A 12500-nucleotide genomic window follows, 5' to 3' on the forward strand; every position below is an offset into this window, starting at 1 on the left:
ACAGGACACGAGCAGGCACACGCGTCAGAATGTATCCTGACGCCGTTTGAATCGGGTCTGATTGATACGGGTGGGTGGCTGGGTGAATGGGCCTTTCAAGGTCATCCAGGGTCAGAACTGAAAAACACGATGTTTCATACAGACAGACAGACAGGCAGACAGAAAGACAGACAGACAGACAGTAATTGGTGCATGACTGTGCTCCGCACCCTCAGGAGTGGCAGGACTACCGTCTGACTTGGGTCCCCGAGGAGTTTGATGGGATGCTGAAGGTCAGGTTGCCTTCCAAACACATCTGGCTGCCCGACGTGGTGCTCTACAACAAGTGAGTCACGCCCGCAAAACCCACACACACACCTCCTCCCGTCTGCCGCCCGGCGCAGAATCAACACGCGGACCGCCTGTTCACCATCCTTCCAACCGTTTCAACTTTTGAACCCACGAGAAAGATGTCGTCATTGTATGTTGCGCTGGGTTAACTGAATCAATAAATACCTCCAGTGGAATATCCATCACACATGACAGTACATGACTGTCACCCACACACACACACACACACACACACGCACCATCTCCTCTGCATTGGAGGTACTTCTCTGCGCTCTCCATGGCATTTATCTGTATTTATGTCCCTGTCATTGCCATTCTAACATCTGACATTGAACTTTGACCTCGTCTGGCAGAGATGTATGAGAAAGTCGAGATGGAAGCACCGCGCGACAGTTGAGTGTTTCCCAAATAGATGATGCGATTAGAAGGATCTCTCTTGCCTTCTCGTGTTTCCCGTCTCCCATCTTAGTGATGATCCATGACCCACCTGAGCCGGACAAACAGATCGGTTTACCCCTTCCACCCCTGTACGCCGCCGGCCTCCTTTACGGGGCTTCGGGCTCGCGTTGTCAATCGTTAGGGGACCAGACGTCCTAGGTCCCTGCTTTATACGACCATTCAGTAAGAAATACAAAATACTGTCATTCTAGAAAGGGCTCTGTTTAATAATCATCGTTGTTATTTTGGGCTTCAATCTCAAACCCCGCGTTGAAATAGGTAGAGCTCTAAGAATGTCAACATCTATGGGCTATCTTTGTGTGTGTTCTTCTGTTCTTCAGATTTGATACACTTTCCCTGTATGTGTCTGTGTGTGTGTGTGTGTGTGTGTGTTTGTGTGTGTGTCAGGGTGTGTGTCTTGTCTGTCGGTGCATGTATTTTCTGTGTGCGGGTGTGGGCTTATCGAGCTCGGTAATGACACTTAATAAGGCTTATTACGTTTAACTTAATAAGATCCAAAGAGGGGGTTACTGTGTTGTGTGGTTAATAGGGCTTGTTGGAAACACAGTCATGAATCATATACTGTATGGTAAGCGAAATTGAATTTCCGCTTAAATGCTCCTTCCTATCTCTCACATCCACTTGAGTGTTTTCTTTTTTTGTTTTTCTTCCCCTCCTGTGTTTTGTTCCTTTTCTCTGTCTCTCAGCGCCGATGGGATGTACGAGGTTTCGTTCTATTCTAATGCCGTGGTCTCGCACGACGGCAGCATCTTCTGGTTACCCCCCGCCATCTACAAGTCGGCCTGCAAGATCGAGGTGAAGCACTTCCCCTTCGACCAGCAGAACTGCACCATGCGGTTCCGCTCCTGGACCTACGACCGCACCGAGATCGACCTGGTGCTGCGCACCGACGTGGCCAGCATGGACGACTTCACGCCCAGCGGCGAGTGGGACATCATCGCCCTGCCGGGCCGCCGAAACGAGAACCCCGCCGACCCCACCTATGTGGACATCACCTACGACTTCATCATCCGCCGGAAGCCTCTGTTTTACACCATCAATCTCATCATCCCCTGCGTGCTCATCACCTCCCTCGCCATCCTGGTCTTCTACCTGCCCTCGGACTGCGGCGAGAAGATGACGCTCTGCATCTCCGTCCTGCTCGCCCTCACCGTGTTCCTGCTGCTGATCTCCAAGATCGTCCCGCCCACGTCCCTCGATGTTCCCCTGGTGGGGAAGTACCTGATGTTCACCATGGTCCTGGTCACCTTCTCCATCGTCACCAGCGTGTGCGTGCTCAACGTTCACCACCGCTCGCCCACCACGCACACCATGCCGCCCTGGGTCAAACTGGTGTTCCTCAACAAGCTCCCCGCCCTGCTCTTCATGCGCCAGCCCCGAAACAGCTGCGAGCGCCAGCGACTGCGCCAGCGGAGGAGGGCGCAGGAGCAGAAGGAGGGGGGCCGCGGCGGGGAGGCCGGCGGGCTCATGGTGGGTCTGGGTCTCGGCGCCGGGGGCGGCGGAGGGGGGAGCTCCACGGGGTTGTTCGGCGGCAAGGAGAACAGCGAGCCCTGCACCTGCTACGTGAACCGGGCGTCGGTGAAGCAGTTCGGAGGGGAGCTGGGCGGCGCTGGGGGCAGCGGCGGATCCATGGATGGTCTAAACGGGCTGAGGGAGGGGCGGGAGGGGAGCTCCGGAAACCTTTCCCGCGGGAAACAGGCGGCCAGCGGCCCCGCACTGACTCAGGCCTTGCTGGGGCAGGCCTGTCCCGGCTTCGATGAGGCGGTGGATGGGGTGCGCTTCATCGCAAACCACATGAAGAGCGAGGATGACGACCAGAGTGTGAGTATCACGCCATGAATATGCTTGGAATATTACCTGTACTTTGAATTTGGATATTATTCAAGGTAACCAAGAGAGACTTAATGTGACCGGTATTACGACCGCTAGTACTAATAATAACGATAGCGTAGTTTATCATCTCAACCAATGTAGTGAATGTGTTAGAGCTGTGTTGTTGAGCTGCACCATGAGAAAAACCCAGGCAACTGTAACCGGGTATGAGCCAAAAGAGACGGAGGCGGTGATTCCAGTCGGAGCCCTCTGAATATTCAACGTGGAGTAGTAATTATAGCGGCATGACGCAAGCATAGCCCAGCAGTGCGACCGGGTTCTCCTGGAAATGGAACGGAAGAGAGCGGCGTCGGACGTAGGAGGGATCACATTTTTTATCTCCCCTCTCTCACGGTGTCCTGGGGGAGCGGCCTCCTCTCCGAGATAAAAAACAATGTCCCCGACGCCGGGAATTAGCAATCCGCCATAATTCTGTCCGTCATCCCCATAGTTACGGGAGCCCGTCGCCATGCCAACCGCCGCTTCTAGCACCTCCCCTCCTTCTGGCACGGCGGCTCATCAAACCCTCAGTGCCGGAGGGGTTAACGTGAAGGCCCGCCCTTCCCTCCCGCTTCGCCCTCCTCTCATTCCATCAACCACTTGCGTCCTTGTCCTCCACCTTGACTCCCGCCAGACCTCATCAGCGCTGTGTGGCGGAAGAAGTCTCCACTCACATTAACCGCTCACCTCCATTAACCCTCCAGATGCGTCGGTAAAGGCAGAGGGACGGAGGGCGGTGGGGGGATGGATAAGAGACAGAAAGAATAGGAGAGAGAGAGAGAGAGAGAGAGAGAGAGAGATGGTGCCCTTGTCTTCCCTTTTCCAACCTCTCCCCCCTTGTCTCCCTCCCAATCCACAGGTGAGCGAGGACTGGAAGTACGTCGCCATGGTGATAGACCGGCTGTTCCTGTGGATCTTTGTGTTTGTGTGCGTGTCTGGAACGGTGGGGATGTTCCTGCAGCCGCTCTTCCAGAACTACACGGCCAAGACTATCACCAGCACGCCCGGCTGACCGCCGGCAAAGGGCCCCCCCTCACCTCCCCCCCCCACCCCTGAAAGCGCAAACAGACTGCTCCGCCCGATTCTGCACAGTGAGGCGGCGGCCGGAGGCGAGGGCATCTGAGTTTTAATTAATGTCTTCGGAACGGGAATAGAACTGGAACTGGAACAGCAACCACACCTACATTACCTCTGTAGTAACGTTTTTTGCAAAGAAAAAACAAAAAACATTTCTTGTATGAAGGGAAGTGATGACACCATTATATTTATCAACCGGCGTTTTCTCCAGGCCGTTCCTTGGACTGACCCCCCTCCCCCTTTTCCGGTGGGAAAGTCCCTCTTCACGTTGGCCGAACGGGGGGCGTTTGCTCTCCTTTGCTTCCAGTCGTCTATCGACACTCCCCCCCCCCCCCCCCGATCCCGCCCACCCCCCCAAACATGATTGACGTCACGAGAGCGAAACGGAAAAGGGAAGAGAAGGTTCATATTAAGGTTCCGTGTGTTTCGTTTCCATCGCTCAAAGCCGCTGTTCGGATGAACCGACTCCGTATCTTTTACCATAGCGTAGTGGCTTTACCGCAGTATACCGCGGCGCGTGTATTCCTCGTTGCGTTCCCCCGTGCGGGGACGCGCCCTCGATCCGGAAAGATGGCGGTGCGCCGTACCACTTCGCAGATTTAAAAAAAAAAAACGAGAACGGGGCGTGAACCGCTCCGCACGGCCTGCGACCCGCACGCCCGTCCAATACGTGCAGAAGCAAACGGACTGTGGAGGAAATTTCAATATATACATATATATATACGTATACATGAAGAGTATGTTATTATCTTACGAAGCGGGGGAGATGGACACGTCGTTTCATGAAAGTCGAAAGGGTCGCGACGTAGACTTTGCATGGTCGGGAACGTGTCTGCTGGGATGGCTCCGCAGCGCCGCTAGAAAACGAGTAGCCGCGCCGCGTTGCCGGAGTGCAGGGTGGGACGTGGTGCAGGTCGCGACTCTTCTCCCCGAGGTAGAAAGGGAGAGCGTAGAGCCCGGACGGAGGACGCAACGTCTCACACAGCCGACCGCCCCGTGCCCCCCCCGAAAGATCAAGGAGTCGGGACCAAAATAAAGACGGGAGGGTGGGCCCGCACTTCGACGGGCAAAGAACAGAAACCGGTCGATGGAAGGGGGCGAAGCCGAGCCGCCCCGCGGGAATCCCACGGGAGCCGAGCGGTTGTGTTCATCGCGTGACCGCACGAATACTTGTTTTCTGTCATTGCTGTGATTTGCATATCCAAGTAGGACGGTATCGCACATGTTACTCCTACCTTCACGTCTCTCTCTTTCTCTCTCTTTTTTTTTCGTTCCCCCTCTCTCTTACAGTATCTCCTCCTCTTCTCTCTTCTCTCTTCTCTCTCTCTCTCTCTCTTCTCGGCTCCACTTCCGCCTGTTGTGCCGTGTGACTCAGCCCTTTGTGTAACTGTGTAATGTCGCATTATAATGAGCATATGCTCACACAGGGTATATAGTTAAGACTGACTGTTCATTTATGTAATTTGCAGAATGTGTGTGTGTGTGTGTGCGTGCGTGCGTGCGTGTGTGTGTGCGCGCGTGTGCTTCTGTTTGGGTGTGTGTGTGAGCGCGTATCCAAAACCTCATCGCATTATCACATCAGTCAGATACGATGTTCAGGACAGCGTACTTCCCTCAGCTCCCCCCTCCCCCTTCCCCTTTCGTTTCCAGAACCGTTTCTCATATCTGGCCCTTTCTCTCCTTTCACGACGAACCTGGTTGTGACATTTGTTTCCATGAAGACAACGATGACGTACAGTACCGAACCGTCGCTTCCCATTAAGCCGGCGCTCCGTCCTCCTCCTCCTCCTCAGAAACCTTATTTCATCTCTGTTCCCAAACCTTTTTACGCGATCATTATCGAGGTTCGGTCTCATGGTCCTTCTTCGCATTGGAACGGATTCTCCTCTCGTGCCGTTCCATCGAATCTTTCCTCGACCCGTCCAACCTCTGCTCATCCGCGCTCCCTGTGATTACGTGTTGAAGATCCGGGTAGAGGACGGAAGCCAGCTCGTGCACACGCCTTGACTGCGTAGTCATGCGCGAGTGTGCAAATACACACACACCCAAATACATCACGTGCCCTGACAGCTGGGGTGCCGTTGTGTCACTCTTTTCAAATCAGTATCGTTTAAGTATTTTAAAACAAGCCTGGAAGTGGCAACAGGCCTTTTTCTTCAAACCAATTGGAATGCGGAACACGAAGAGAAATATCTGGATCAAGAGCGCGGCTTCATATTGAGCATTAAATGACCAACATATAGCAGAATTACAGAATAATCATAAAAATCACATACCTATAAATGTACTCTAGTTCTCGACAGCGGAGGGAAGAAAATCTAGAAGCGGAAATAAATATTGTCAATGCAACGGAGAGAATGGCAGGTAAATGACGCTGGATTGAAGCAGTGAGTGTTACTATCAGTATAAAACCCAACATGAGCATCTTAGAAAGGTGCTTTTATTTTCTTGCCACCCTCTCCACCTCCCTCTCCCTCTCTCTCTCTCTCTCTTGCTCTCTCTCTCTGGTCATGGGGTCACCCTATGGATCCCGGTGTGAAAAGCCGTGAAGGTCGCAGGCCGCAGAAGGCGGTGTCCGTTTCCGTCTCTCACCTGTTTTTTGCCATTCCGTCGCTCTTTTTCGGTTCACCTCTGAAGTGGTCTCGTCCCTCACGGCCCTCCGCTGTTATTCTAATCAACCTCACCCCAGATCTGTTCCTGTGCACATCTTAATCAGTCCAATAAAGGTTATAGGTTCAAAAAGATGCTAAGCCTGGGAGTGATGTTTTTACACACACGCTCACGCTGTATCAACAAACACGATGCGTGTACTGTGTGTGCACACAAATAGGCCTATATGCGTTCATTTGTGACGTGGAACAGAAGAAAAATATACTTCGTGTTGTTTAAATATTAAACTTTTTACCTCTGTGGAAGTTAAATAATGACTCGAACAAATTCAAAATAAGGCAACACTGAAATGAGTTAGACTCATTGCTGTACCCCATGGGTTCATGTGCAGACATTCAAGAACCGAAGCACAAACACGCAGCACCAAAAAGATGAAACGTGCTTTGCACTAGTTCCATTACCATGTTCTAATGAGACTTTCAGAATCATTTTAATTAAAATATTTCCGATTTCCCTTGCAGTCACGAACAATCATCCTTTTCCCAGCACACATGCTGCTGCTGATAACACACTTCGCTGTGAACTGAACTACACTGTATATAACAGTGCAACCTGCTGCCCCCTAGTGGCCACTCTTGTGTTCTACCGTGTGGGTTTAATCATTTAAACAACAACACATTGAAAAACACTTTTTTTTTCCAGTTACTAAAATCTCACTGCTTTACCAGCTTTTCCTCCACTCCTTTCGTATCTCCATCATTTAAAACAATCAAATGAAAAAAGAGACTCAGATTTTCCAAGTTAGACAAACAGGCTGACAGACAGGTGGACAGACAGACAGACAGACAGACAGACAGACAGACAGACAGGCAGGCAGGCAGGCAGGCAGACAGACAGACAGAAAGATAGATGATAGATGGATAGATATAACCCATAGTTAAAAAAAAATAACCTATTGACAAAGCAGAGTGTGTGATTAAATGTGTTTATTCTGTCCGGCAGGAACATCTTATGAAAGGGAAATGATTACAAAATGATTGAAAACAAAAGAGACAAATATTCATCCATAAGAGATTTCAACTTGCCGATACTGACTCAATCTCTCAACATTTTTACACTGCAATAGTAAACGTTTGATTCAAGACTGTTGTGCGGATATTGTGCACGAGTACACACACATACATACACACACACACACACACAAAACACAAGTAACAAACTGAAGTGTGTGTGTGTGTGTGTGTGTGTGTGTGTGTGTGTGTGTGTGTGTGTGTGTGTGCGTATGCTCCAGCACCTGACGTTCTTCTTCCTTCAGGGTGTTGCGCGTGGGTGAGTGTGTGTGTGTGTGTGTGTGTGTGTGTGTGTGTGTGTGCCTTTGTGTCGAGGGGGTGTGTTCACTTCTTCTCTTGCTTGTCATTGAACTCCAGGAAAAAGTCGTTGCAGGCCACGGTCAGAGCCCCCACCAGGATGATGAACTCGGTGAAGTCCACCTCGCCGTCATTGTTGGAATCGAGGTCTCCCATCACCTTGTCCACCGCCTCCTTGTCCTGGGCATTCTGCGGGCGGGGTTAGGAAAGGGATGGGGAGAGGGTTGATAGACCGCCTCAAAGGATTCGGATAGAACTGTCGGCGCGCGCGTTCAGCCGCCTTACCCCCAAATAGTTGCCGAGCTCCGTCGTCAGCATCTCCTTGAGCTCGGGTTTGCTCAGCGTGTATTTGTCCCCCTCGTTGCCCGAGTACTTGTGGAAGGTCTGGATCAAAAGCTGCATGGCGTTCTCCAGGGTGGAGGCGTTCTCTGAGTTGGGCATAGACATTTTCGTTTTTTCTGGAAAGAGCGGAGCAGGTGGCGGGAGTCGGGGGGGGGAAAAGGGGAAAAAGGGGAAAGGGAAAGGAGAAGGAGAGAAAGTGTCAGAACCCCATGTTGGCGGGAGCTGCTCTCCTGCGGCACGGACGACGATCAATCAATACGATCAATTCAATCAATACAAATGGAAACCCCCTCCCACGACTCCGACACATCTCCTTTACCCCGTTCACCGACACGTACAGACACAGACACGGAAAGACAGACTGATACGGTATATACAGTATATTTGAAATGGAAATTCAACCGTAGAGCGTTAGTGATATCAGCATAACCTTATCTGTAGATTATCCACAGAGCAGGGAGTTAGTGGGCAGAGGCCGAACCTCTGTCAAAGTAGCGGCGATGGCTCCGGCCGCTATTTCCGGCTCGGCGCCACTCGGCCTCTGCCAGCGGTTTTAAGGGGATTTCTTTCCCGCGGATAACATGATCCCCGATCCGCCGCCCGTCGCCATAAGAGAACCCCGGGAGATGGGAGACGCCGGCGCAGTCAGACATGTCAGATAGGCGATATCAGTGAAATCCTAAGCCGCGGCGAAAACAGCCGAAGCGGCGGCGGCGGCGGCGGCAGGGAGATGGGATCGCGGCGCGCAGGGGGAGGGAACCCGAGCAAGACCTCGTCGGCGTCTTATCGGATGGGAAGGCAACGCCGCGGACGAGGGGGCGAGGAGTCCCCCGCCGCGACTTGACCCGCGGCGCCTCCCAACACCAGGCAGTGCCGGCCCTGACTGTCAATCACAACGTTGTTCCGGAGATTCTGACGTCAGTGCTTTAAGGATACAGAATGATGTGAGAAACTGTGAAAAAAGCGAGATAATCTTGTATATTCGCCAGGGAAAATATTGGAAAAAATTCCCTCTGGGGAAACAAAATACAACACACCGTGTCTAGAGATAGTTTCCACCCTAAAAAAAACCCCACAAAAAATACCTATAAATGAACCCATATAGAGATATTTGCAGCATCCTTCCCCTCGTGTGGTTTTACCTGCGTAGGAGGCGGTGGCCGGCTCACTGGTCAAGCTGGGAGAGAGAGAGAGAGAGAGAGAGACAGAGGTGGAGGAGGAGGTGAGACTGGTGAGGATCATGAGGCGGACGCCCTCTTAAATACATCTCCCCCCCCCCTCCCCCCGCTACGTTCCACCTGCTGGCGCTCTCCATCCCCGGCCCCCCCACGCGTCTCCTTCTCTGTTTACGTATCACACACCTGCCGTCCATTGAGCGGACGCAGATAAGATCCACCTCCCTCATCATACCGGCCGTCAGATATGACAGCTTAATGAAACCCCCTCGGCCACACACGCACACACACACACGCACACACACACACACACACACACACACACACACACACACACTGGGGACATTAAAGAAATGGCGTCGACCCATTCCATGATGAGTTCAGCGGAGAAGCCAACGTCTTACTATTTGATTGAAAGAGTAAGAAGAAAGGTTATTAGTTATCGGCATTCTGCAACGATTGATATTCATTGATTATAGGGTTAGAAGAAGGCCAGAGAGTGCTGGGATTAATATTAAATGAAACAATACACTGTACAGGAGACCTTCTCAATATATCTGTGGTGAACATAAAAACCTGAAAAGGTCTGTTAAAAGAGCAACATAGGCTCCAAATGTTTTGTGTGTGTATGTGTGTGTGTGTGTGTGTGCGCGCGCGTGTGCGTGTGCGTGTGTGTGTGTGTGTGCGTGCATGCGTGCGTGAGTGTGTGTGTGCGTGTGTGCGTATGTTTATTGCTTGAGGACCAAAATCCCATATGGAGTGTTGAATGGAGTCTTCACGCTTCGCCGCTATGCAGAGAAATCATGTCATGAAATTGGGAAACACACACACACACATACACACACACACACACACACACACACACACACACACACACACACACAATAACATATACATTGGATATGCACACTTATGAAGATTAATTGTAAGAGCAAGCAAGACTAAACAGATTTAATGATGTATATTCCAAGACGGGACATGAGATAAGATTAAATAAGGGGGGATTAGGGACATAGAAGTTTATTTTACTTTGACACTATTTTGAGATATGTATGTATGTTGTTGCAAGATTCCTTATCAAACATTCACATTTATTTTAAGATAAATAAATTGTGCCTTCATGTGCTTCTGCATCCATAGGTGCCTTTGTGAATTTGTGTTTGTGCATAAACTGCAATTGATTTTGTGACATGATTAATGGTGTTTTCAGGTTTTGGTTTTATATATATATGTATGTATATATATATATATATATATATATATATATATATACTGTATGTGTGTGTGTATATATATATACCGTATATATACATATACACATGGCCTGAAACTCTTTCAATAGGATTTTCTGTAATGTCATTTGGAGTGAATGAACTGGAAATTGACATCCGGAAAAGGAGCCGTGGGCGGTCACTGTTGCGCTCCATACATTGGGATCTGGTTTCAGGTGATGAAGCAGGTGAAGCTGCAGAGTGTGACCACCTCAGGCTCGGCCACGACTAAATTTAGCAGCTGATGCTTGCGGCTGTGGATGAAGAAAAGGTATCATTTCAGCGGTGGGTGTGACTGTTGGACAATGCCACTTGGGAACCACCAAACAGCTACGTGGCCATACACACCCTCCCTCTAGCTCTACACCAGATTACTACACCAGATTGAAAAGTGCATTATACTGGAGATTGATGATGGAGGCTTTTTAAAAAGCCTTTTGTGTGTCTTCAATGGAAGAAATATGTATTCTGGACAACTCAGGAATTGTGGAAATGTGGTGAGGATTCGTGCATATACACATTGTGGTGTGGGGAAGGTGTGGTTTGAGCAGCCACACCTGGGTCTAGGTAATTGGGGACCCAGGATCAGAGTGGCTGTGTACCTGTTGTTCATTGGTTGGTCTGAGGAGCACCAGGTAAAACCCCCATCCCCACACACACTCAGGAGAGGAGTCCTCATGACACGTGCCAAGCTGGCACCTGAACAGGGGCTCTCGGTCACGGGGAAGGGACACAGCATCCAGGGTGAGAAGCAGCCGCAGTAATCACCACAGGTAGCTAGCTCCTCCGCCCAGCTGCCACCGCCGGGACCATCCAGCAGCCCAGCAGCCAGGCCACCCCTTCAAGCAGCCCCCGCAACAGCCAAGCCTGGCCACGCCTTAACCAGCCAGCACAGCAGCCCGAGGCCCCACACCCTGGGAGGGAGGAGGGGGCGGTCTGTCGTGGCCCTGGGGGAAGAAAGCCGAGGGGCCATTTTGGACATATGTTGGTTTAAGATATGGGAACCCTGTCTCAGAGTCAAGTGTTTTGTTATTTTAAGATATGGGGACCCTGTGTCAGAGTCTGTCTTTTGTCTTTTATTTATTTTTTGTTCTCTGCTTGGTGGGGGAGGAGTAGGCTTCGGCCAGGTATTCTCCCTGGCCTCAGTTTGGTGTCGAGGGTGTGTTGTGTGGGGATGGTCTGGTTTGAGCAGCCACAACTGTCCTGGGTCTAGGTAATTGGGATCAGAGTGGCTGGATACCTTTTGCTCGTTGGTTGGTCTTACGAGCAAAAGGTAAAACCCCCATCCCCACACACACTCACTCACTGTCTGAACCCCCGTCGTCTGTGTCTTTGTGGCGGAGGTCCCTGAAAACGCCACTTGCCACACACATAAATTAAAATAAATGCAATTGTCAATAAATGCATGGCCCTTGTGAAGTGAAACCATCTGAAATAGCAACGATAATGGTTGATATGGCTGATAAGACGCTGTTTACAAGCTGCTGCTCTGCAGTGAATTGCACTGCACTCAAGGGCAATGCTGAGCACCGGGATTAAGTCCCTGTCAGGTGATCTGCCGCTCTTATCTCCATCCACTTTTCTTCTTAGATTGTTTTGCTGCTTTGGTGGAATACTGATGGAGAGAGTGAATCCACAGCTGAAATGCAAGCAAAGACAGAATGTCACTTTTTAAAACAAAGATAGGACGTGATACACTGGTGTAGAGATGGATAAATTGTGAGAGAGGAATAGAGAGAGAGAGAGAGATTTTAATATATAGTACAGAGTTACGATGTTCCCGTCAGTTACATAAAAAAGGCCTTAGTCTAGAATTTCCAGTCCCTTGGAATAAAGCCTTTCCCAGCGTCTTGTTCTGCCCGCCCTACTTCATAAAGAGGCGTGAGTTTAATAAAATAACAAAATAAGCAAGAGAAATGAGAATGTGAAGTTTGACCTCTTTCTGCAGCTGCTTCCCGCACCACGGCGGATAAAAAGAAAAAAAAAAACCTTGTTTC

At 50.4% G+C, this 12500-nt stretch overlaps 2 protein-coding genes across 2 annotated transcripts in view; one reads left to right on the forward strand and one right to left on the reverse strand.

The window, feature by feature from the left end:
* chrnb2 (cholinergic receptor, nicotinic, beta 2) overlaps positions 1-3811 on the forward strand; it is a 6063-nt gene extending 2252 nt beyond the window's left edge. The window contains exons 3-5 of the mRNA XM_080005343.1: positions 216-325; positions 1476-2610; positions 3521-3811. Of these exons, the coding sequence (XP_079861469.1) occupies positions 216-325; positions 1476-2610; positions 3521-3673 (1398 nt within the window). The 3' untranslated portion in view covers positions 3674-3811. The remainder of the gene's footprint in view (positions 1-215; positions 326-1475; positions 2611-3520) is intronic.
* A 3931-nt stretch (positions 3812-7742) lies between these two features.
* Positions 7743-8162, reverse strand: s100t (S100 calcium binding protein T; the record flags this gene model as incomplete). The annotated part of the gene is made up of 2 exons (XM_080006040.1): positions 7743-7904; positions 8001-8162. 2 exons carry the CDS (start codon positions 8160-8162, stop codon positions 7743-7745), a joined length of 324 nt encoding a protein of 107 aa, XP_079862166.1.
* Between the last annotated feature and the right edge of the window lie 4338 nt (positions 8163-12500).

Source organism: Zeus faber (genome assembly GCF_960531495.2).
Source record: "Zeus faber genome assembly, chromosome: 8".
NCBI lineage: Eukaryota > Metazoa > Chordata > Actinopteri > Zeiformes > Zeidae > Zeus > Zeus faber.